Source organism: Zootoca vivipara, chromosome 5 (genome assembly GCF_963506605.1).
Source record: "Zootoca vivipara chromosome 5, rZooViv1.1, whole genome shotgun sequence".
NCBI classification, from domain to species: Eukaryota; Metazoa; Chordata; class Lepidosauria; order Squamata; family Lacertidae; genus Zootoca; species Zootoca vivipara.
This window is the reverse complement of record NC_083280.1, coordinates 55,353,567-55,379,035: the sequence shown is the minus strand read 5'-3', so window position 1 is coordinate 55,379,035 and position 25,469 is coordinate 55,353,567. Positions and strand designations below refer to the sequence as shown.

At 41.6% G+C, this 25,469-nt stretch overlaps 1 protein-coding gene across 4 annotated transcripts in view; it reads right to left on the bottom strand.

Moving 5' to 3' along the window:
- Positions 1-24,869, bottom strand: part of LOC118096496 (deleted in malignant brain tumors 1 protein-like) — a 36,069-nt gene extending 11,200 nt beyond the window's left edge. For all 4 annotated transcript variants that reach the window (XM_060274805.1, XM_060274806.1, XM_060274807.1 and 1 more), the window contains exons 1-17: positions 24,718-24,869; positions 16,101-16,130; positions 15,017-15,164; positions 13,394-13,578; positions 11,361-11,396; positions 10,625-10,654; positions 9,997-10,023; positions 9,211-9,246; positions 8,616-8,645; positions 7,996-8,022; positions 6,666-6,701; positions 5,683-5,839; positions 4,315-4,505; positions 2,856-2,909; positions 2,694-2,738; positions 1,099-1,140; positions 758-775 (exon numbers count right to left, since the gene is read on the bottom strand). In XM_060274805.1, coding sequence (XP_060130788.1) covers positions 758-775; positions 1,099-1,140; positions 2,694-2,738; positions 2,856-2,909; positions 4,315-4,505; positions 5,683-5,839; positions 6,666-6,701; positions 7,996-8,022; positions 8,616-8,645; positions 9,211-9,246; positions 9,997-10,023; positions 10,625-10,654; positions 11,361-11,396; positions 13,394-13,578; positions 15,017-15,164; positions 16,101-16,130; positions 24,718-24,763 — 1,138 coding nt within the window. In that variant the 5' untranslated portion in view covers positions 24,764-24,869. The remainder of the gene's footprint in view (positions 1-757; positions 776-1,098; positions 1,141-2,693; positions 2,739-2,855; positions 2,910-4,314; positions 4,506-5,682; positions 5,840-6,665; positions 6,702-7,995; positions 8,023-8,615; positions 8,646-9,210; positions 9,247-9,996; positions 10,024-10,624; positions 10,655-11,360; positions 11,397-13,393; positions 13,579-15,016; positions 15,165-16,100; positions 16,131-24,717) is intronic.
- Between the last annotated feature and the right edge of the window lie 600 nt (positions 24,870-25,469).

Below are 25,469 nucleotides of genomic sequence, written 5' to 3'. Positions count from 1 at the left end.
TTAAATTACTAATATATTTTTATTTGTGGGCAGGATGCTTTTAATGTATTTCTCTTTCCTCTTGGTTTTACTTCATCTCATGGGTGAGAGTTGCTTGTCTGGTTGGTTGGTTGGTTGTGAATCACTTTGGTGTTAAATAGGTTAATTAATTAGCTATCAAGTAGTTAAGGTTTGGTGAGCACCCTTAGGTACAGGTACTTTTCTGAGCCTTGCCTTCCGAGCTGTGAGACCCACTGACAGAATAAGAAGTACCATTGAGGCCAACCTGTAACACCCCCTCTCAGTTATGGGGCTTATGGTGAAATGATGCCTCTTATTCTTGTCAGAGTTGGTTCACTCTGTTTGCTATGTGAAGATAGTATCCTGCACTTTGGTTCCCTTCAGCAGATCTGTTGTGTTAAATTAAATGTTGCCTAGTCCACCAAGGCTGTGTATCTTATTTCCCTATGTGGTTACAAAATATGTTTCAAGCATGCAGACCTATGATGAATGACTATTTAGACTCCATTCAATTTTCCAAAATCTTTATTCAAAAGTCTGTTCAATTTCTTCTTTGTTTTGAAATAATGACTCAGTTACCTTTGGAACATATATCACCAATGCTTTCAAACTTTCAAATATGCACTAGCAACCACACCTAAGAACTCCCCCCCCCCACACACAATTCTTAATCAATTTCCCACTACTGTATGTATATTTCATACTTAATGCCTATTGAGAAAGATTCAGACTTGGAATAAAAAAAAGTAGGACTCACCAGATGGAGTAGAAGGAGCTGTTCACAAAGAAAGAGGAACATTGATATGCATTGGTAAGAAATAGGCATGTCACTATTACCTATTAATATTCATCAGTATTAATATTCATCAGTATTTTTACCCAGTGAACCCAGCAACCCTGTGACCCTTGAGGGAACTGCCCTGTGGGCCACAGAAATTATCAGATCTCCCTCTGTGAGAGCAGAGGGAGGTGTCTGAGTTTGACCTTGGTTCCCTTCTGCAGAATTGTAGTGTTAAATTAAATGTGGCTCAGTTCACCCAATCTGAGTGTCTTATTTCCCTGTGTGGTCACAAAAGAATTTTCTACATGCAGACTTACACTCTGTGCCTAAAGTGGTCGGTTCTCCAGTTGTGGATAGAACTAGTAAGAAAGAACAGAATCAATCAGATTGTGGTAGAATGTATTAATATTAAGCCAAACATTGAACAAAAAGTCATTCTCTCCATGGAACTCTGACAACTTTAGCTCTGAGAGGCGAATGGGGGCCTCCTAACAGTTCTCAGCACCATAAACAAGCTAAAATTCCCAAGAATCTTTGGGGGAAGTTTCTGTGGCACAAGTGGCAATCCTTGTAGTAAGGGGCTGAAGGTATACTACTCAGTATAACTAACACTGGATATATTTTAGTGGACCACCAAATGTATGAAGCATCTAGCCTCAGCACTACTGCACCAGGCTAGAAATGGAAGATTTATAAAAAGTTGATGATAGTTTGTTCCTAGAAGTAAGGAAATGGGGAACAAAGCTGCAACCCAAAGCCAGGTTGCTATGCCATGCCTAATACAGCTCAGTAAAAGGTAAAGGTCCCCTGACCATTAGGTCCAGTCGTGGACGACTCTGGAATTGCGTGCTCATCTCACTCTATAGGCCGAGGGAGCCAGCGCTTGTCCGCAGACAGCTTCCGGGTCATGTGGCCAGCATGACCAAGCCACTTCTGGTGAACCAGAGCAGCACACGGAAACACCGTTTACTTTCCCGCCGGAGCGGTACCTATTTATCTACTTGCACTTGACATGCTTTCGAATACAGCTCAGTACAAGATACCTATTGCTTCCAGTTACACACACACACACACACACACACACACACACACACACACAAACTCTTTCCATTCAATTTTCCAAACTCCTTTTCAAAAGTTGGTTCATTTTCTTCCTTGTTTTGAAATAATGACTAGTTACCTTTGAAACATATATCACTAATACTTTCAGACTTTCAAATATGTACTAGCAACCACACCTAAGAGCTCTCCCCCCCCCCAATTCCTAATGGAATTTCTACTAGGTATCTTTCATACTTCCTGCCTATTGAGAGAAAGATTCAGCCTTGTCATTGGCAGAGGTTCTGTGGTTTTGGGTTGGAAAAGTTGCTCCAGAAATTACACTTACATACCAGCTGTGTCTTATGCAGAGACTTCAGTTCCCAAGCTTTGAGTGTCATAGCAACAACAGTCACCACAATCTAATGATTAGAAGTCAGGTGCTAAGAGGAACTGAATAACCTCTGCAGGGGCGACTCCAACACCTACCACATTAACATAAATTATTTGCATGATACCTTAGCCCCATATTCAAGAAGAATATTTAAGCAAATATCCAAGGAGGATGCTTCAGGAAGGTGGATGTGACTATGCTTGCTTCAAGACCAGACTTGAGGAGCAGAGTCATAGACAATGGGATAGAAATGAAATAGAAGTCAAGGAAATCTCTGGAAGAGATTTGTGCGCTTGCTTCTCCAGACAGTCTGTGATTGCTATCAACAGATCAGGCTCTTTAAAATATACACCCCCCCCCCTAATTTTCAGGTTTCTCGTTAGCAGATGCTCTGCATGAGAAACCTGTTCTATGATATTTGTGTGTACATACTCAGAATTAGGGTTTAGTACTTTAGTATGAGAGTCAGAGTACTCTTACCAGCAGCAGTAGTTGCTTCTGTAGTTGCTTCCAGGGTGACAGAAGCTAGTTCGTGAAGAGAAACAAAATAACAGAGTAAGAGAAAAATGGTGCAGTAAAATGATATAAAAACTGTATATTGTACTACGTAATGCTTTTAAATATCTAGCAGATTCTCCTTACTAGTATCAATGTGTCCTGTGGTTGTTTCTTGCAAAATCTGTTCTGTGGTTGTTTCTTGCAAAAGAAAGGAATAAAAATTATTAAGAACAATATTACATAAAATCCCATTTTTGTGGCAGTGGATTTTGTTTGACCATTAGATGATCTTACACATAGTATTTACTTATGAATGAAAGAAAGGTGAATTGTTGGGGAATGAGAAGAAAGATAAAATAAGGGAATATACCATAAATACAATATGTACTCTTGTCCTTCAAGCCTATAGTCCCCTGGGGCATTAAGGCCCACTGGTAGTAAGGTAGTAAGGCTAGACTGGTGACTGGGAGCAGCCGCCGAGAACACATAACACCAGTCTTGAAAGACCTACATTGGATCCCAGTACATTTCCAAGCACAAATCAAAGTGTTGGTACTGACCTTTAAAGCCCTAAATGGCCTTGGCCCAGTATACACGAAGGAGCATTTCCACCCCCATCATTCTGCCCGAACACTGAGATCCAGCGCCAAAGGCCTTCTGGCAGTTCCCTCACTGCGAGAAGCAAAGTTACAGGGAACCAGGCAGAGGGCCTTCTCAGTAGTGGCGCCCGCCCTGTGGAACGCCCTCCCATCAGATGTCAAGGAAATAAACAACTATCTGATGTTTAGAAGACATCTGAAGGCAGCCCTGTTTAGGGAAGTTTTTAATGACTGATGTTTTAATGTATTTTTAATCTTTTTTTGGAAACTGCCCAGAGTGGCTGGGGAAACCCAGCCAGATGCGGAGGGTAATAATAATAATAATAATAATAATAATAATAAGGCATTGCATCTCCCTCTCCAAGGGTAGAAAGAGGAGCCCAGCCTTAGAGAGATCAGGTAATGAATCCCTCTACTTCACTGCCACAGAAGTGTCCCCAGTTCTTGCCCAAATGACATCAAAAGGGCCGAAAAAGTGGCAGACCAGGATGCATAAGCTTCTTTACTCAAGCAACATTTACCCACACTGGGGAAAATTCAGCTCCTTCCCAACCATAAGAATCCAGTGCCATCCCAGTCACTACCATGCCCCCCCCCAAACCAGCCCTGGTGTCCTTATCAACATGCCGTTTCATATTTTTTACCATTTAGTACACATTTGCCACTTACCATTTCCACACCCACCTGATCTGGACTAATTAGGAAAATAATATGGGACTGCATTTTGATGAGGACTGTGCCATGTAGATGCTGTGCAAAACATGCATGCGTGAGCACAGGTCCACAATAAACCATCGTGTGAACAGACCCAGTAAAGAACAGGTTTGAGGCCCTGTTTGTGGACTTCCCAAAATGATGGGCTACAGGGATATTCAGTCTTATTAGGCAGGACTCTTTTTATACATTCTTATGCAATTTTTAAAGAAGCATAAGGATCCATTCATGAAAGCAGCAGATTGAATATATTTGTTGATTAATAGGGGACTTTAAAAATCACATTTTACCTTGTGGCGTAGTATAGTAATAAGCAGTAAATGATAGCCCTGCGTTAGAGGAATTTCTGTACAACACAACAGTCATTGTGTCTGAAGTGGATATAAATACATGACGGGTAAACATGCAAATTCTTCCAAGTTTTCTTGATGAGCCCAAGCCACCATCGTAGATGGCAATATAATCTGTGCGGCAGTTCAAACTGTAAGATGCAAATTTAGAAGTTATTATTTATTATTCGTTTTAATGGAGTTAGGTAAATAACTCTATTTTTATTCCTCACAACTAACAATTCCTCAAGACATGGCATGTTAGACTATGCTGAGAGCCTGGCAAAATACTGATTACCAAATATTGGAAATACACTCAATCATCCTCCATAAATCTGAGTATTTGAAAAAATATGGGGTCAGCCTCACATTTACAGTCAGATTTTAGGAATGTTTTCTAAGTTATATGGATGCAGACAGGCATTGGGAGAAAGCTTTAAGTTACCAAGCTGTGTTGAATACTATCTAATTTGATTCAAGTTGTTGAGTACATGTAATGCAATATATAAAATATGTCATAGAATAAGTATTATAAAAACAAAAATACTAAGTAATACATATGCTTCACAGTAATTAAAAGCCCTGGATGTGTGTGAGACAGGCATTCCATTCTCCCCCCCTTTATTCTCCATTCAATATTCTTATTCATTGGGGCTCATTGTAGGCATTTGTGTGAACTATATCATTAGCCTAATGCTTTTGATTAAATATGTATATGGGACTGGATTGAAAAGCTCTGAATTGTATCTTGCTCATTGCCTTCTTAAGTACAGTCATACCTTAGTCATAGCTTAGTTCCCGAATGTTTTGTCTCCCGATTGTCGCAAACCCAGAAGTGTTTATTCCAGTTTGTGAACTATTTTTGGAAGCTGAATATCCGATGGTGCTTCCATGAATTCCGATTGGCTGCAGGAGTTTCCTGCAGCCAATCAGAAGCCACACTTTGGTTTTCGGACGTTTTGGAAGTCGAATGGACTTCATTCGACTTCCAAAGTATGACTGTATCTGGTCCTGGGTGATTCTGGCTACCCCACTGGATTATTCTAGACATGGAAAATTATCTTGGACTCAAACATTTTTAGCCATATGCACAAGGGAAGCCATGTAAGGCTGTTGCAGCAAAAAACAATGAAGGTTCTGTGTAAAAGGTCTTGCCTAAAGGCCATTAAAGACTAAAGAATATTAAATGCTGTTTGTCTTTAAATATGTTAGTCTATAAGGTGGCACAAAACTCCATGTTGTTTAGGAGCATTTTACTGGTTGCAAAAACAGATTTAGAAATTAATCAGTAAAATGTACAGAAGGGACTATGATAATGCAAATACTTACTTCCAACCAATTGTTTTAAACTGTAAAACAACTCTCTCGTAAAACTGTGGAGCTTTAATTTCCCAGGTACACTCCATTGGCCTGCCATATCCAGGATAATAAGGGCCATAGATATATCCAAATGGTTCCAAGAGAACGCCACCACACTGAAAGGGCGCTGAAGAACACAGACAGAACATTTGTAGAGCCAGGATCAATTGTCTTTATGCGCAAGGTATTGTAGAGATAATCTCCTCTATAGCAACATTATCTCCTGCCAACCTAGCAGTTCGAAAGCACATCAAAGTGCAAGTAGATAAATACCTCCGGCGGGAAGGTAAACGGCGTTTCCGTGCGCTGCTCTGGTTCGCCAGAAGCGGCTTTGTCATGCTGGCCACATGACCCGGAAGCTGTCTGCGGACAAACGCCGGCTCCCTCGGCCTATAGAGCGAGATGAGCGCCGCAACCCCAGAGTCGGACACGACTGGACCTAATGGTCAGGGGCCCCTTTACCTTTATAGCAACATTAGCACTGCATTTTAGATCTCTCCTCAAACCCCAGGCATGTATGACTAAAATTTCACTTAGGCATGTTGGGAACACCCGATTCAGGAGGCTAGAAATATAGGATTTCTCAAAAGGCAATAATCATTTGTTCAGAGAAGAAAGAAAGAAAGGAACAAAAATTTTGACTTGACATCCCAGTGCAAGATGATCATGCTTTCAGTTGTGTGTGTGTTTGTATATGCAATTTTTCAAAGGCTTAAAGGCTATTCTGTTTCTATTTTGTGTCAAAAGAAATATTAATATTAATTAATTAATTTCATTAGTCCACTGAAATAAATGAACACTTCTAAGTTAGGACAATTAATTGAAATGGATATACTCTTGGTAAAATTTTATTGACTACTACCTATGACCATCACTCTGCCAAACCCACTCTTATGCCCAGGGGCATCCATGTTAAGTACATTTTTTAAAAAAAGGTGAGCAGATTTCATTACCTGATGTTAATTCAGAGACTGTTGAGGTTACCAGATCTATAAACAAAAACCATCATTTTATGAAACTGTCAACATTCTTGCAATTGTTAATGCTATACTGTAATGTCCTGCAGATGTCAAGACTCAAAATAGATTTTTTTAAATAAATTTAAAAATTCCTTCCAGTAGCACCTTAGAGACCAACTAAGTTTGTCATTGGTATGAGCTTTCGTGTGCATGCACACTTCTGAAGAAGTGTGTGTGTTTGTATATGCAATTTCTCAAAGGCTGAAAGCCTACTCTGTTTCTACTTTGTGTCAAAAGAAATATTAATCTGCCTTTGGGTCATTTCCCACTAACACTCATACAGGCTCCTGCAGCGGAGGCTGATCTGTGAAATGGGGCACTGCCCCACCAACCTCATTCTATTGTCACCCCCTGTCCCAGCCTGCCATCGTATGTGCAAGTCCAGGAGGTGGTATAGCTTGTCAGTTCCCTCCTTCTTAGTCTCAGGGATAGCTTTGTACAGCTGAGCAAGGAGGAGAATGGGGACAACTAGGAAGCTGCCTAGCTGACTGTGCTCTGGCTCCATCTGATGTTGGTCCTCCTGCTTTGCATTCTATCAGCACCAAAGAGCATTAACCACAATTGTATTCAGATGGTCCTGAGATGCCATTATTCAATCAATAAATAACCTTTATTAGGCATGACAAGTTCAGGAGCTTCAGAACAAAATTATGGATAAAACATTCACGTTATAGACTTCATGAAATAAAATACATATTAATTAAATTAATATTTTAGAATGATATATCAATTTTCAATTAGCATCCCCTTGTCCTCTCCACAGTGGCCCAATCTCTCTGCATAAACAGAGCACAAAAACTCAGCCACCACTAAAGTAACTCCATCATAATTATCCGACAGTAACCCCTGAATAGTTGGCAATGCCGCGATCGATGCATCCACCTGCAAAGCACCCAGCAATCGCCTTCTCGCATTAATACCATAATTGCAGGAAAAGAAAATGTGGTCCAATGTATCTGGTTCATTCTTCCCGCATTTACATAAACATTCGGCTTTTGGGAGAGCTAGATATCTTCCTTCTATCTCCATAGAGGGGAACACGTTGAATCTAGCCAACATGAAGAGCCTGCACCCTTCCTGACTCTTCAAGTTTGCCATATATCCCCCTTTAAAGTCTCTACACATAGGGAGGTTGATGCCATTATTATGAGGGATGTAAGAAGGCACTGCATTTTAATTCCATGCTGTATCTTCTGCCCGAAATGACATTATTCCTTTTGCTGTTCACTGTGGCAAAATTACATGCAAAAAGGTAGGTACTCACTAGTGGTTTCTGCAGGAAGAGCTGTTGCTAAAGAAAGATGAATTCACTGGTCAGCAAATTTAAATATCCACATTTTACTATGTTCATTTTAAAAAATGAACTACTTGTTACACAAAAGAGTTAAAATTATATCTTATACTTGAATTTTGCATGCATATGTAATGAAGAGATACAGAAGAATAGAAAAGTAATCTATTTATTTTTAAGTCAAGGACTTTTAAGTGAAGAACCAAAGGCCTAGAGAGATTAGGACTATTAGGACTATTTTGCATCGCTGCTGCTACAGCCTGAGGGGAGGGCTATTCTCAAATCATCCCTCCTGCCTCTGCCTTCGCTTGAAGAAAAGAAAGGCAGTGGACATAAGTCCAAATCCCTGTAAAGCCCTTCAGTTAACATAGACTGCTGTGTTTTTACACCATAACAAGTTTTGATCAGAGATGTTTTCTATTTCAAGAGGGTCCTCTTCACTGGGTATTCATTATTCTTAACTGCATGAACACAGAGAGAAGGCAACCGATTTGCAACTGAATGTTTGATTATTCAGTTTAAGACTTGCTTCTGTCTAATTCATACCCTTTTTGGACAAAATATAACAATAAAGATTTAGATTGGAAACTTACTATACAAGGGTCCGGTTGTCAACTCTGGAGCTGTGAGAGAAGAATTTGATAAGAAAAGCAACCTTTATCAATATTTGTGGAGTAAGGTTCAGTTGAATAACAAGCATTTTACAACCCCAGCATGTTGTCATAAATGGACAAGCAACAGAGACTTAAGTGTGTTTAGACTCTAACAACCTTAGAAAACAGAAGAGAAACAAAGGAGGGCTCTGACCAAGGTTAGCTGCTGTTCCAAAGAAAATTGTAAATATCCTTATATGAAACAGAGGATGTGTGGCCCTAGGGATCCAGTGTTTTGGCTCTACAAATACTAAAATAAACCAGGCTATCACAATGTTTCAAGTTTTGTCCTAATTTTGTTCCTGTTTACTCTCATCTTTACATCAGAAGGTGATATCCAACATTAGTCATATTCAGAGTAGGTCCACTGAAATAAATGAACACTTCTGTTAGGACTATTAATTGAAATGGATATACTCTCAGTAAAATTTAGTTGACTACTACTTATGACCATTACTCTGCCAAGCCCACTCTTATGCCCAGGGGCCTCCATATTAAGTACATTTTTAAAAAAAAGGTGAGCAGATTTCATTACCTGTTGTTAATTCAGGGACTGCTGAGGTTACCAGATCTATAAACAAAAAACATCATTTTATAAAACAGTCAACATTCTTGCAATTGTTAATGCTATAATGTCCTGCAGATGTCAAGACTCAACCTAGATTAAAAAAAATATATTTGAAAATTCCTTCCAGTAGCACCTTAGAGACGAACTAAGTTTGTCATTGGTATGAGCTTTCATGTGCCTGCACACTTCTGAAAAGGTGTGTGTGTTTGTATATGCAATTTTTCAAAGGCTGAAAGCCTACTCTGTTGCTACTTTGTGTCAAAAGAAATATGAATCTGCCTTTGGGTCATTTCCCACTAACACTCATACAGGCTCCTGCAGTGGAGGCTGATCTGTGAAATGGGGCACTGCCCCACCAACCTCATTCTGCTGTCTTTCCCCCCGCCCCCGCCCCCGCCTGCCTGCCATCCCATGTGCAAGTCCAGGAGATGATACTGCTTGTCAGTCCCCCCCCCTTCTTAGTCTCAGTGTTAGCTTTGTACAGCTGAGCAAGGCGGTGAATGGGGACAACTAGAAAGCCGCCTAGCTGACTGTGCTCCGGCTCCATCTGCTGTTGGTCCTCCTGCTTTGCATTCTATCAGCACCAAAGAGCATCAACCACAATTGTATTCAGATGGTCCTGAGATGCCATTATTATGAGGGATGTAAGAAAGCACTGCGTTTTAATTCCATGCTGTATCTTCTGCCCGAAATGACATTATTCCTTTTGCTGTTCACTGTGGCAAAATTACATGCAAAAAGGTAGGTACTCACTAGTGGTTTCTGCAGGAAGAGTTGTTGCTATAGAAAGATGAACAAATTAAAATATCCACATTTTACTATGTTCATTTTTAAAAATGAACTACTTGTTACACAAAAGAGTTAAAATTATATCTTATACTTGAATTTTGCATGCAAATGTAGTGAAGAGATACAGAAGAATAGACTTCTGTATCTCTAGACTTATTTTTAAGTCAAGGACTTTTAAGTGAAGGACCAAAGGGCCTCCATCCCTGGCCTAGAAAGATTAGGACTGTGGTGCCCTATTTTGCATTGCTGCTGCTACAGCCTGAGGGGAGGGCTATTCTCAAATCGTCCCTCCTGCCTCTGCCTTCGCTTGAAGAAAAGAAAGGCAGTGGACATAAGTCCAAATCCCTGTAAAGCCCTTCAGTTAACATAGACTGCTGTGTTTTTACACCATAACAAGTTTTGATCAGAGATGTTTTCTATTTCAAGGGGATCCTCTTCACTGGGTATTCATTATTCTTAACTGCATGAACACAGAGAGAAGGCAACCGATTTGCAACTGAATGTTTGATTATTCAGTTTAAGACTTGCTTCTGTCTAATTCATACCCTTTTTGGACAAAATATAACAATAAAGATTCGGATTGGAAACTTACTATACAAGGGTCCGGTTGTCAACTCTGGAGCTGTGAGAGAAGAATTTGATAAGAAAAGCAACCTTTATCAATATTTGTGGAGTAAAGTTCAGTTGAATAACAAGCAATTTACAACCCCAGCATGTTGTCATAAATGGACAAGCAACGGAGACTTAAGTGTGTTTAGACCAGGCACCCCCAAATTTCGGCCCTCCAGATGTTTTGGACTACAATTCCCATCTTCCCCGGCCACTGGTCCTGTCAGCTAGGGATCATGGGAGTTGTAGGCCAAAACATCTGGAGGGCCACAGTTTGGGGATGCCTGGTTTAGACTCTAACAACCTTAGAAAACAGAAGAGAAGCAAAGGAGGGCTCTTGACCAAGGTTAGCTGTTGTTCCAGAGAAAATTGTAAACATCCTTATATGAAACAGGATGTGTGGCCCTAGGGATCCAGTGTTCTGGCTCTACAAATACTAAAATAAACCAGGCTATCACAATGTTTCAAGTTTTGTCCTAATTTTGTTCCTGTTTACTCTCATCTTTACATCAGAAGGTGATATCCAACATTAGTCATATTCAGAGTAGGTCCACTGAAATAAATGAACACTTCTAAGTTAGGATTATTAATTGAAATGGATATACTCTCAGTAAAATTTAGTTGACTACTACCTATGACCATTACTCTGCCAAGCCCACTCTTATGCCCAGGGACCTCCATATTCTGTACATTAAAAAAAGGTGAGCAGATTTCATTACCTGTTGTTAATTCAGGGACTGTTGAGGTTACCAGATCTATAAACAAAAAACATCATTTTATAAAACAGTCAACATTCTAGCAATTGTTAATGGTACAATGTCCTGCAGATGTCAAGACTCAACCTAGATTTTAAAAATATTTTTAAAAATTCCTTCCAGTAGCACCTTAGAGACCAACTTAGAGACCTTACAGGCCAGCTGCATGCACACGAAAGCTCATACCAATGACAAACTTAGTTGGTCTCTATGGTGCTAATGGAAGGAATTTTTTTATTTTGTTTCGACTACGTCAGACCAACACGGCTACCTACCTGTATTTAAAAATATTTGTTCTTTTAAAATCAAAACCACATTTATATTTTAAACTTGTATCGGAGCAATCGTAAAATGAGTGGTTGAAATAAGTATGCATTTGCATGGTGTGGCGACCATCTTGATTCCAAATGGCATCCAATTGTATCCCAACCTGTCCCTTAATGTCCAGAACAAGCTTTATATTATTGTAAGAAGTATCCAAATGGATAGTGAAACAAACAACTTTCCAAAATATACTGTGAAAATGTTGGTTTAGCACTTTTGTTTTCCCTTTTTAAAATAAATGAACATTTGAAGGAAGACTGAAGGAAACAAAATGAAAAACCATGGAAACAAATAGGGGTTTGGGCAGCTTTTGCAAGTAGTATAGTTCTGGATCTGAGGAGACTAAAGGCAAAAATTTACTAAAAAGGTTGAACAGAAATGGTTTGTGGATGAATCAGGCCTTCTCCAGATAATCAAAACAGTGACACTGAACATATGTGTGATGGGTAAGATCTTAGATCAGTTCTCCATCCCACCTGCATATGTTTTGTAGTAGGGCATAAGACCAGGCCTTGCAGTGCCTGCAATTTGGTAGGCTTAATGCTCTCTGGAGAGGCATCATTTTCTCTGTCAGCCATTCCTGGGGAAAGGGGGGGGGGAATGTTCAGCCATGTTTAAATTATGTTTAAATCATAATCAATGGGGAGACACAGATCTAATTCAGACTCGGAACAAGAAGTCAAACTGGAAAGATGGAGTGGCTCTAAAACAGAGTAGATTGCTTCCCAGTATTACAAGTACAGTGGTACCTCGGTTTATGAACACAATTGGTTCCGGACGTCTGTTCATAAACTGAAGCGTTCATAAACTGAAGCGAACTTTCCCACTGAAAGTAATGGAAAGTGGATTAATCTGTTCCAGACAGTCTGTGGAGTACTTAAAGTGAAGCGTTCATAAACTGAAGCGAACTTTCCCATTGAAAGTAATGGAAAGTGGATTAATCCATTCCAGACGGGTCCACGGAGTACTCAACCTGAAGCGTACTTAACCTAAAGCATGTTCCGGAAGTCTGTTCATAAACTGAAGCGTTCATAAACTGAAGCGAACTTTCCCACTGAAAGTAACGGAAAGTGGATTAATCTGTTCCAGACGGTCTGTGGAGTACTTAAAGTGAAGCGTTCATAAACTAAAGCGAACTTTCCCATTGAAAGTAATGGAAAGTGGATTAATCCGTTCCAGACGGGTCCGCGGAGTACTCAACCTGAAGCGTACTTAACCTAAAGCATGTTCCAGAAGTCTGTTCATAAACTGAAGCGTTCATAAACTGAAGCGAACTTTCCCATTGAAAGTAATGGAAAGTGGATTAATCTGTTCCAGATGGGTCCGCGACGTTCGTAAACTGAAAATTCGTAAACCAAGGTGTTCATAAACCGAGGTTCCACTGTACAGAAACAAGGCCAATCTTGTGACTGTTGCACAACCCTATTGTTTACCAATTTTTGGCTAAAGAGCGCAACTCATTTCCAAGCTCTTACAATGAGAGCTGTGTGGAGGAATTCACTCCTCTGCCATCTCTTTCCATGGTCCTAACTTTGGCTCTGTTAAAGCCCCTCTACTGTAATCCTGAAGCAAATCCCCACAATGCCCAGTTCTAATACAAAATTATATTCCTGCATACAAAAAGCAAAAATATTCAGCTGCATGGAAAAAAAATGTATAAGTTCCAGGCTTACCTGTTATATCGTAATAGCCAAAAAAGCCAGAGCTTGCACGATAGGACTCTCTGTGGAGTACAACTTTCATGATGCCTGAACGTGAAACGAATACCTGACTTGAGCCACCGCATATTTGCCCAAGTAGTGCTGAATGACGTACCAGTCCATCATAGATACGAATGTATTCACGAGTACAGTCCAAACTGTGAAGGAAAAAGTGCCATTAGTCATACAAGACAAGACAAAGACACCTTATGGCAAAAGAAATTTCTGAGTCCACACCCATTCAAAAGTATCAGATGATGATGATGATGATTTTATTATTTATATGATTTTGATCATTTCATTTTCTCCTCACATTCTTAACTTTAAAAACTCTCTCCTCTCCCACCTGCAGATTGTCATCCCTTGAGTTCATTTTTTTTTTGTCGTAACACATTAACAGCAAAATCCTATGCATGGCTACTTGGAAGCAAGTACTCTTGAGTTCACTGGGACCTGCTCCCAGATAAGCAGGACATATAAAGGCCTTGTAGCACAAAATATTGTAGTATTTTGATTAATGTCTCGTTGGTTGGCAAGAAATTGGCTCTGGAGGAAAGATTTCGGAATGCATCTCACAATGTCTCACTGGGAGCCAGACTTGGGTTCAGCATATCATTCCTCTCCCACTTTAAATATATGCATCAGAACTCTAGCAGGAGTGCTGGCTCTTGGACAGCTAAACTTCCTAGTGCAGCCATAATATTGATTTTCCCACAAAAGTCATGGGCACTGTTTTGTGCGGAATTTTGGAAACTTTATTTATTTAGTATATAATATGCATGAGCCCACAGGACATGGTCACCTTAAAGAATTCAATTTCTCGCCCTTTCCCAAGGCAATCAACATCTGGCACATTGCATTCAGCTTGTTTGGTTTTATTAAATTTGTGAATGAAGACTCAGAAGCTTCAACAGCCCAAGTGAGATATGCAGTCCATAGTTGACCCAGATTCCCTGGCACTTATGGAATTGCCAGCCATTTTTTTTTACTAACTTTGCAAATAACAGAACAACTGGAATGGACTCTGAAACTGGAAAATGTTTTTCTTTCTTTCTTTCTTGGCAGAGCACAGTGACTGAGTATATAAGGGACAAGATAATCTTTCATTTAGCTGCTTTAAGGATATGCACGCTTTTATCCCTTTGTGATTTCAGTAATGATGAAAATTTTTGAAAAACGATTTCAACTGGCACATCTGTAACCCACAATGTGGCTTTCCTAAGGGTGGTGTCAGCTCCCTCACACCTTGCGACTGAACCTGCTCCATAAACAAGCTTCTCAGGTGAAAGGCCTGTATACATGATTTATACAAGGTATTTTTTTTATAAAAAGTCAAATCAATCAGTTTATGTATTATATCAATTCTGTATCTAGTTATTCAAAACAAGCAAACATATAAAGAAAAAGAAAAGACGAAAGAACCAGGAGAACATGGAAAGCAGTAAGTGTAGAAAAAGAGAAGCAGAAAGGGGAGAACAAGATTATGGAGGAAAGGAAGCATGACAAAATAATTTCCTCTTCAGTGGTAGCTATTGCCAAGGTACAAGCGAGATGCTGACAGTACAAAACACTAGCTTTCAGCAAAGGAGGACTTACCTGAAATAATCAAGGGTTAGCACTATAGGAATCTTATAATCGGAAACAATTGTCCAGAGACACTCCACGACATCTCCACCACCATTGTAATATGGGAGAGTAAATGACCCCGATGGATCTGTGAAAGTCTTGCCACAACTGTAGAAATCTAAGAAATATAAAAAGAAACGCTGAGTATTGAATCAAAGCACTGCTCCCCACGCCCCCCCACCCCACCCCTAAAAAAGCAAATCCCAGTAACAACTTTCCAGCTTCACCAAGACCCAGAGGACAGAACCACAAGGACTGGATTTCATGTGGTCCTTCTGTTTTCTTCAGCCATCTCCAGCATCACATCTGTTGTGTGTTGTGAAGCCGGGTGACCCTTGCGCCATAAGCAGAGAGCTGCCATTGGCAGAAGAATAAATACTAGATCTACTTACTACGAGCCCAGTGAATCCAGCTTTTCTTTGCAGCACAGGCTTATAGACAGGTTCAGCTCATGGTAGGCATTCTTATAAGAACAAGAAGCCAGAATGCAAAGAATTCAAGGGTTTTTCTGAATGCTTTGCTATGAGTATTTTGGGGAAAATCTGATGTATTTGATTTAGTACCCTAATAAAATACGCAGTTTGGGGGGGGGGGAGAAGGCAGTTTCTCCTTCTCCCCTTCTGTCCAAATAGAGCACTCTCTCTCTCTCTCACTCTCTCTCTCACTCTCTCTCTCTCTCTCTCTCACACACACACACACACACAATATAAGATCAGTTTGGATTTCAGGCTTATTATTATTTATTATTTTTTCTAAAATTTGTATACCGCCCTTCATCCAAAGATCACAGGGCAATTCACAAGATATTGGGTCAGGCTGGGTTGGACCCAGATCAGCCTGGGTCAGATTGGGTTGCTCCAGTGTGCCAGATAGGGCCCTAGATTGCATTGAAGGACATGCACAGCCCTAACAATTAGGCTCCTCCAACAGCATCTGAAGTGGTTTGCAGGCTACCCATTAGCAAATTTCTGCATGAGAAAGCAATGCTATATTGTCAGCATGCCGAGAGCTGGAATTCAACATTATATTATGGAGCAAAAGAGATGCTGCTTACCTTTAGCTGCTGTTGTGGCAGATTTTACTCCTATTTAAAAGAAAAGGGAGAGAGGAAAGAGAATCAAGAAAACATTGCAATAATACAATTTCAAAATTGTTCATTGAATTGATGTGGTTCAATATATAGCAGTAAATGTCCTTCATCAAGGGGGAAAAAACGGCTGCATTGAATGCCATGCTCGCAACAACGAAAAATAAGCCATTTTTGCAAGCAAGGAGGAGGAGGAGACTACTCTAATAAATCAAATTTCTTCAACCATTAGAGTGGAATACAGTTACAAATCTTAGGGGTCTCATATGTAGGACTTCAATCGTAAAGGCAATCAAGTTGTGTTCCTGCAAACAAAAAGAAACCCCAAATGAATAAGAGCACTGTATGCTAAAAGTTCTATTTCATCTGAGCTCAAAGCAGTAGCTGTACAAGTTGGAAGTTGTACATTGGACCCCAATCTGCAACCCTACCTCACTTCTGGGGGCAGGGCATACATGAGGGAGAACTTGCTCTTTCTAGTACTGTATACTCCTGGATTGTAATTCCAGGATTAGGCCACAGCACCAACACTGTTGTGGTGGCAGTAGTAAAGAAGAACCATTGCCAACTTGCACCCCCCCCCTCGATTGCTGGTTGACATTGCTGTAGACAGAGGTTAGCCACTAGTTGACAGGGCTGGGCAACAGCTTAGCAAGCCGCTTGGGTGTCCGGGGCTGGGGAATGCACTGCCCATGGGGTGGGGCAAACGAGCTGAGCTCTGGGCCATGCTGATTTTGTAGCTGCACTCGTGAGCCCAGTGGAGCCTTACCTCACTCCACCTTGGCAATGCCTGCCCGCCTGGCACAGCCCAGCAGGTACCAGGGTGGTGCCTCTGCCTGGGTGCCCACGACAAGGGAGGGAAACATGCAGGCTGGCACACACCAGCCACGCCCCTCCAGGGTGTCCCCTCCTGGTGCCCTCCTGGTGCCGCACCCCGCGTTGCTTTTTGTGGCAGTGCTGGGAGGGCAGCCACAGCCAAGCGGGAGGTGGTAGCTGGGGTGCTCTGCAGGCTGTGTGACACCCAGGCCACCCTCTGTGTAAGCCTGGCACCCAGTGTGGACCGCCCTCCCTTCCCCCCTTCCCCCCTTCCCCTCCTATTGGGGCTGGGAAAGGATTTCTCTCACAGCCAGAACTATGGCAAATTTTTAAGTTACTGTATAAACTGCAAACGTGTGTGTGTGTGTGTGTGTGTGTGTCAAAGAACATAGTTTGAACAATTACTTTTCAGACACTTTAAATGGGACGTTATTCAACAAAACTCAGATCTGTTTTAAGAGCAGCATTTCACAATGTTTGACGAATATTAAGGAACTGAATGTTAGTACTTTAAAAATTCAAACAAAATGAATCATTCTTCTGATTGTCTTTATAACCTTACTGGCTTCTGGAAATCTGATAGCATTGAATTTACGATTACTGCCACTTAACCGCACACAGAGTAGCTCCTTTTCACAATCCTTTTGTTCTGAAGTGGTGCTAGTATAATCTCAAAATGCTTCCATAGAACCCCAGCGAAACTTCTGTAGAAGGCATAATTTGCAGAAGATAGTAATTGCATCACAGCAAATCTTTTGCACCTGTCGTTGGGAGTATCTTTCATAGAGGTCAAAGAGTAACACACAGGCTTTGGATAAACACGGGTCTCGACTATGTGCAAACATGACTATGACTGTTTCCCAGCACCAGCATAGCTGGCCGCCCGGGGCGGCAAACCCAAAGGCACCCTACCGGGGTGTCCATCGCGCGCATGCGCCACGCGCCACGAAGCACAACGCACACGCCACGATGCACGCGTCACGACGCATGCGCGCACAGGAGGGATACACCACGGCAACACAGCAGGCGGTGGTGGGCGGCGTCCTGCAGGCCTCCCCCTCTCCCTCTGGCCCTCCCTCCACCCATCCTTACCGCACTCGAGGCGGTTCTCCTCACAGCCAGTTTGCACTGACTCCGCAGGGGCTGGTCCTGCTCGCCCGCCACCTGGGTTTCTTCAGGGCCACTGTGGAGGCGGGCGAGGGCTGCACTGCCAGTGGAGGGTGGCTCCTCCAGCAGGGAGGAGATGGCGTGGAGGAGCCAGGCTCGGAAGCCGCCGGAGCTCTTTCCTCAGCGCACCCCAGCCTCGCCTCCACATGGGCAGCGAGGGGTGCTTGCAGCGGCGGCGGCGGCCGTTGGAGGTGGTCACCCCCATCCAGCCTGCTGCCCCCCGCCCAGCCTGCCCCCCGGCATGCCCCCGCCCCATTACTACACCACTGTTTCCCAGCATCCCAGTGGCATAGCAACGCAATCATCATCTCAAGTAGACTGATCCACACCTACACCCCGGCACCCCTTAAGGGGGCCCTCCTCATGTAAGGCAATGAGAGCATCATCATCATCATCATCATCATCATTTATTTGTACCCCGCCCATCCAGCTGGGTTTCTCCAGCCACTCTGGGTGGCTTCCAACAAAGATTAAAATACATTAAAATGTCACACATTAAAAACTTCTCTAGACAGGGCTGCCTTCAGATATTTTCTAAATGTCAGGTAGTTGTTTATCTCCTTGACCTCCGATGGGAGGGTGTTCCACAGGGCGGGTGCCACTACTGAGAAGGCCCTCTGCCTGGTTCCCTGTAGCTTTGCTTCTCGCAGTGAGGGAACCACCAGAAGGCCCTCGGCGCTGGACCTCAGTGTCCGGGGAGAACGATGGGGGTGGAGACACTCCTTCAGGTATACTGGGCTGAGGCCATTTAGGGCTTTAAAGGTCAGCACCAACACAAGCTCCATTCCTTCTCAACTAAGCTACAGCTTGGTGCCAGAGCATCTGCTTTCCACGCAGGTCTCGGGTTCAATTCCCAGTATCTCTAGGTAGGACAAGCGGAGACTTCTGTTTGATAATCCCTGCAGGTGTAACAGAGCAAATATGTACAGCAAATAAAGATTGTTGTAAGGAAGGGAAAAAAACCCAGATCCAGGAATATCAATTATGATCCCGGATAAAATCAGCTTAAGATCTCCTAGCTAATACTTTGCAATAGCAGAGAGGGCAGATACAAGGGTCAGGCTGGTGAAAACAGATATAAAAAGCAAAATAGTAACGGGATCTCAAAGTGCCTCCCGAAAGATTTATTATAGTAAATTTACTGTAGTAAATGCCTAACATGTTTTGAAGAAAAGGGTTTTCTTCTGCAGGGACAATCTAAAACATGTACAAAAACATGCATTTGATATTAAAAAGAATTCAGAGCATATATTGAACACTTTTTAAAGCTCTTAATAAACTCATGTTAGAACATCCTATTAAACCTTATACTTACTCAAACTCACATCTGAAAGTCGTTGGTGGATAGCCAAACCTGTTAACACCCACACACAAAGACTTGCTTGGCAACTGGAAGCTGAAAGCGCGCTTTCAAGACCTTATGTCCCATTGAACTAAATGAGGCTTGGCTTACTATCATGGGCAGGAGCAAATGTATCCAGTTAGTTCAATTAAAGCAATCAACATCCAACTGCAGAGAGGCCAGGAGTAAAACACATTAAAAGGAAAACAAGCTAATCAACACCAAAGTAGAAATATTTAGTGATTGAATTTACTAAAGCTACTACTGCTGAGCTTAAAAAAGGTTAAGGTTAACAGAAGAGTTTATTGTTTTATATAAATACATTTAAAGGTAATTAAAGACAACTAAGCTTCTCTATGACTGTGGGAAAGTATAATGAAAAATAATGATTAGGAATGAAAGGCTATTTCTGCAATAGTTGGGAGATGTGTAAATAATATCCAGGGGGAAGAACAATGAGTGTATTGAGCCTTGCTATGAAACTAATTTTTACAGTGTTTGTAGCCTGGCAGCATGTAATTCCTTTCTTCCTCTCCCTACCCACTGGTGGTGTGCTTTGAAATATTGGCTAGGAATCTGCATGTATGGCCTTGGGAGTGGGCTACTCCTTCATTTGATAAATGAGCAGTAAACAGGTTGTTTTTTTTTGTTATCTCTCTATCTTAAGAATTATCTAATATCTAACTATTGCTGTCGGTTTTCTAAAGCGAGATTAAATGTTTACCCATCTGAAGTGCTGAGGAGAATATTGGCTGGTGTCTCATACCCATACCTGTCAAGTTTTCCCCTTTTTAAAGGGAAATTCCCTTATGCTGAATAGGCTTCCTCGCGAGAAAAGGGAAAACTTGACAGCTATGCCCATATCGAGATAGGCTGTGCCCATGTTCCCAGGATGTTGAATATATGGAACATATTTTAATAAACTGTAGTCTGTATAAACAGGTTCGACAGCATCTAATCAATCCAATACTATCAGAACAACCTGGAAATTCTGACCCATTTCATGTCAAGGCTCTCCTTGAGGATAAGTTTGGTACTGTTACACTTCTCAGAGGCAATAAAAATAAGAAATCAGTATGTACTGGCTAAAGCTCCTCTGTTGGCCAGCAAGGCTGCTCTTACTTACTTACTTAATAATGTTTAATAGATTATTGTATTTTAATACATCTGTTGGAAGCCACCAGAGTGGCTGGGGAAACCCAGCCAGATGGGCGGGGTATAAATAATAAAGACCTTTAGAAGGCATCTCAAGGCAGCCCTGTTTAGGGAAGCTTTTAATGTTTGATGGATTTCTGTATTTTCTGTATTTTAATATTTTGTTGGAAGCCGTGCTATTGTTGTACTGTGCTGCCTGCTGCCTCTTCCCTTTTTCCCAATATACACAAAAATACTTCACCTTGAGGTTAGGGAGCAGGTAGGAGAGGGCAGAGTGCTCTTGAAAAGGCTAAGACCCAATAGATTTCTGCATCTCTTCCCACTGTGAATGGTGGTGGGCTGATCTTCAAGCCTCCATTATTGAACCCTTTGGAGAAGCCTTCACCAACCTGGTGCTCTTTGGATGTTTTTGGAAGCCTACTCCCATCAGCCCCATTCATGTTGTTTGGGACGGGAGTCATAGGGTACTGACATCTGGGAGGCACCAGGTTGATGAAGACTGACTGCTCTTGAGAATTATGGCTGAATGCTCAGAGAAAGCTCTCAAGGGTTTTCAAGAATTCAAAAGTAATGCTTATGGAATGCAACCAACTGGGGTGGTGGAGAGTCCCTTGATGCTTTCTCAGCCACAAATAGCTGCATGGAGTGGATATTCTCCATAATGGGAAATATTCAAATGGGAAACAAAATATCTCTTTGCATTGACATAGATATTTGCTTCCATGCAAATTCAGTTAAGACAACCTCTATAACTACAGAAGTCGGAAACAGCTAGATGAAGCTGCTAGTCCAGCATTCTGCTCTGCCCGTGGGAAGCCTGCAAGCAGGATCTGAATGTAACAGCGACACTCAGTAACTAGAGTTATTTAAGGCAGATTCATGCAAAATACAATTCAAGCAAAAATGTTACACAGCATAGTACCTTGGACACTTAATATTAAAAAGTGGTGTATTTCCAATTAGTTAATTGAAAAAAATGTGTAAGTTGTGGCTGGTTCGTTTTTAAAAATGGAAGGTTTTTAAAAATTGGATGCAACCCATGTTGGGGGTGATGACATGGGTGATACACAAGAAAACACAGAAAAGCATTTCCAAGTCATTGAATTCCTCCTCCCTAAACCAGTTTGAGTACACCATCACACACCACAGACGTCATGGTCACGCAACAACCTACGCTATTTCTGGCAGGGAGAGAGAGCAAATTCTGGCACTGACCAACCCTTGCCAACCTTTTCTTCCCATCCCCAGCCACACCTTCCCTCCTGGCTTCCCCCCTCTGTGTGGGTGGCAGGATCTGGCACACAGTGGTTCTTGTTTAAGACTGGTGCCCAGGAGAGCCTACAAAACAATAGTGGCAACTCGCATCAGGATATATTTCAGCACAGCTAGTCACTATACAAAACATTATTGAGCCAGGGAATTTATAGTCCAAATCAGCTGGAGTGGAACAACTACTTAAAAATTAGTTTTAAATAAGCGAGACCTACAACAAAAATGTTGGAGTGCGCAGTGGCCTCAGTTCAAGATTCCCTACTCTAATTCAGTTCCCCCTACCTAGGAATGAGCAAATCTGTGCATCTTGGTCTCTCCCCATTCCTCATGTTTCTAATCCTTTCAGTTTTTCACATTTCTAATCCATTTTGTAATTTCTAAAGTCCTCATAAAACTGATCAGCATTTTAGTGCAAATTTCTCTTAATATACACATGTGGAATGCATATTTGCCCCTTTGTACACATTTTTTTTGCAAAGCTATTTTCCCTAATACAGTATAATGCATTTCATCTCTAATTTTCACTTACATATGCATGTTTAGGCACCCTTTATCCTAGCCTATGCATTTGTGTACGCATTACTTATCCACAGAATAAGATCTCAAAGGATGGCTGTGTTTTAGTCTGTGTATTGTTTCAGAAAGTGCAAGGTAGGTAGGTTCACCTTTAAATGTGGACTGAATCAAATTGCTCCCCTCTGCCCCTTGGCTTTCTGTACCTGCCCCCAACAGCCAATATTTATTGGCCCCTGAGGACACCGTTATCTATGTGGAATGCTTGGTCCACTTTTCTTCTGTAAAAAAAAAATCCATACAACTGCAAATCTTGGGTTTCCCCTAAACCTAATGATAGCCTCCTTTTTCATTTTTGGAGTGCCATTTTGGCTCTATAAGATATGAGGCTTTCCCCCTTAGGATTGGGAATAGTGATCAGTTGTAGTGATTGTGAAAGGGGCTAACTTTCCACAATTCTTCTAAACTGGTTTTAGAAGTGAATCTTCCATCCTATTGCCCATGATTAGGGAGACCCTGAATCTGTGCATGCAGGAAACCTGCGGCAACATCTGCTGGGACCAGGAGTGCCCACTTGGCCCATGGACTGTGGGTGCCATGTAGCGTGCATGGCCTTGGCACCAAATTTTGTGGGTGCCCAGCCCCTTCATGGGGAATTTTGTGAGTGCTCAGGCATCCAGGGCCCCAGGGAGTTGGCGCTTATGGCTGGGACCTTCTAGGGACAATAGGGGGGAGGAGATCCCATACCACATCTGTGCAGATGGGTCAAAAACATGAACTTCAACTGGGCACATGCTGGAGAAGCTGCTACGCTCTGAAATACATCTAGTCCATTTTACATTGAGGTAAGAACTGCCTTGTTCTATAGGTAGTTTAAGTAGGAGCACATATTTCATGCTCAGAGGTGCTGTACTCTCGATGGTGTTTACCTAGAGCAAAGGGTGCCGGCTTCTGGGGCCAAGGCACTTTAGCCTCCTCCCCCATCTTATTTTAGAAAGGGATAGGCCAGCTTCTCTGGACAATTGAGGGGACCCACATGACATCCTGAAGTCACACATCAGGATGTCGTGCAGTGCCGCACGGGGGACATCAGGACGTTGCACGATATCATATGCACGATGTCGGGATGTCACAGCAGGTCCCCTAGTCTGGAGAAGCTGGCACCTCTGCCCAGAGCAGATCTTTTAAAATTAATGGACCTAACTCATTAATTTCAGTGTGTTCACTATATGTAAAACTTAGTTGAATAACACCCAATATGTTTGGAAAGATTCCTAACAAAAGAATGTTGACTTAGCTTCTAAATGACCTCTTTGAAAACCGTTTTTCTTTCAAGCCTCCAGTGGAGAGAGTTAGAAAAAGTTCCCTAAACAATCTACCTAGTCTACATATCATAACTATTCTCTGGCATCTAACTTCCCTGAATTTAATGCCAAATGTAATCAAAGTAATAAATCATTCAATAATTTCCCCCCAAACAAAGGCAAGGTTGCGAATTGAATAGAGTAATGGTTTTTAATTTATTTTCTAACAAACACTAACATACCAATCCGGCCGAAGTTCACCCCACTGAAACCAGTAGAATAAATTGGTTTTGACTAACTTATCCCATTGCTCTCAACAAGCTTTGCAGTCTGTTCCTGTTTCCTGAGAAACAAGTCAATGACACTTACTTCCCAGCAAGTGTGCATAAGCATGGCTAACTCTAGATGGATGCACAGACCATAATCTGAAGACCAAGTTCGCAACAAAGCAAATGACAGCCAATTTTCTACAGCAAAGTTGATACCTATGACTACCGTATTCCCCCCCTCCCAAAAAAATAATGTCCAAAATCTGGGAGCGTCTTATACATGGATAGATCTCTCCCCCCCCCACTTTCTTAAATTGGAGTCCCCCAAAATAGGGGGCGTCTTATGCATGGGGGCGTCTTATAGACGGAAAAAATACGGTGTGCAGTAAAATGTTTAAGCAGTTCAGATATGAAAACAGTCAACATTCATTTCTTCACAGGAATATAGGAAGCTGCCTTATATTGAGTCAAATTCATTGGTCCATCTACATCAGTATTGTCTACACTGATTGGCAGCATCTCTCAAGTGTTTCAATCAAGAGACTTTCCCAACCCTACATGGAGATGCCAGGGTTGGAACTTGGAGCCTTCCCTAGCACTCAGCTAAAGACTTTGTCCTCTATTTCTCAATTCTGATTTAAGCATTTATTTTTTGAAATTGCTGTTCGACATTATATATGCAAGACAGAAAAGAAGGTGAAGCAAATATCTCTTTCACACACACACACAGAGAGAGAGCACATTACCTGATGCTGAAAGTAGCACCCAAAGGAAGATCACAATGTGATCCATCTTGGGTTAAGAGTCCAGGAGAATTAGAAGTAGTAACCTTCGGCATAAAGACACCTGATTATATATAGTGTGGGGGGGTCTGAAATTTGATCTGCCCTTTTTCGTCAGCTCCTAGGAAAAGGAAGTTCTCTAGAAGGACTTTCGCGATGCCAAACAATGTTTGTTAAACTATGCCAACAATACAAGTGCATATCAATGCCACTTCTCTTATCTTTAATTTTTTATACTTGTTGTGTAAACAGTCCTCAATATGAAGCCCAGTGCTTGTCACTCTCTTTCTTCCTCTCTTTTTTTTTAAAAAAGGGGGGGCTATTTTCCAGAAGGAAATAAGTGTGAATTAGATATCATCAAGTGCACCTACTTGTCACTTCATTGGGGGAATGTCAGCAGGCAAAATTGTCTTAAGGGGAGTGTTGTTGCACAAGAAATATTTGTGCCCATATGTGACCAGGATCTAGAGAAACACACAGCTACTTCTGGGTGCTGAACTTGAGCTTTGGGCTTCTGTTTCTTGAAGTCATTCATACCAGTTATTAGCTGTGAGAGAATGTGGCTGCTTTTAAAATGATGGTAATTGCTTTTAGAAGTTCTTGGTTGTTGTCTTTAATAATTCTATTTTTAGTTGTTCTGCTACTTGGTTGTTTGATGCCCTGAGCTCCTTTGGAAGGAAGAGTGGGATACAATTCTAATAAATGAATAAAATAAC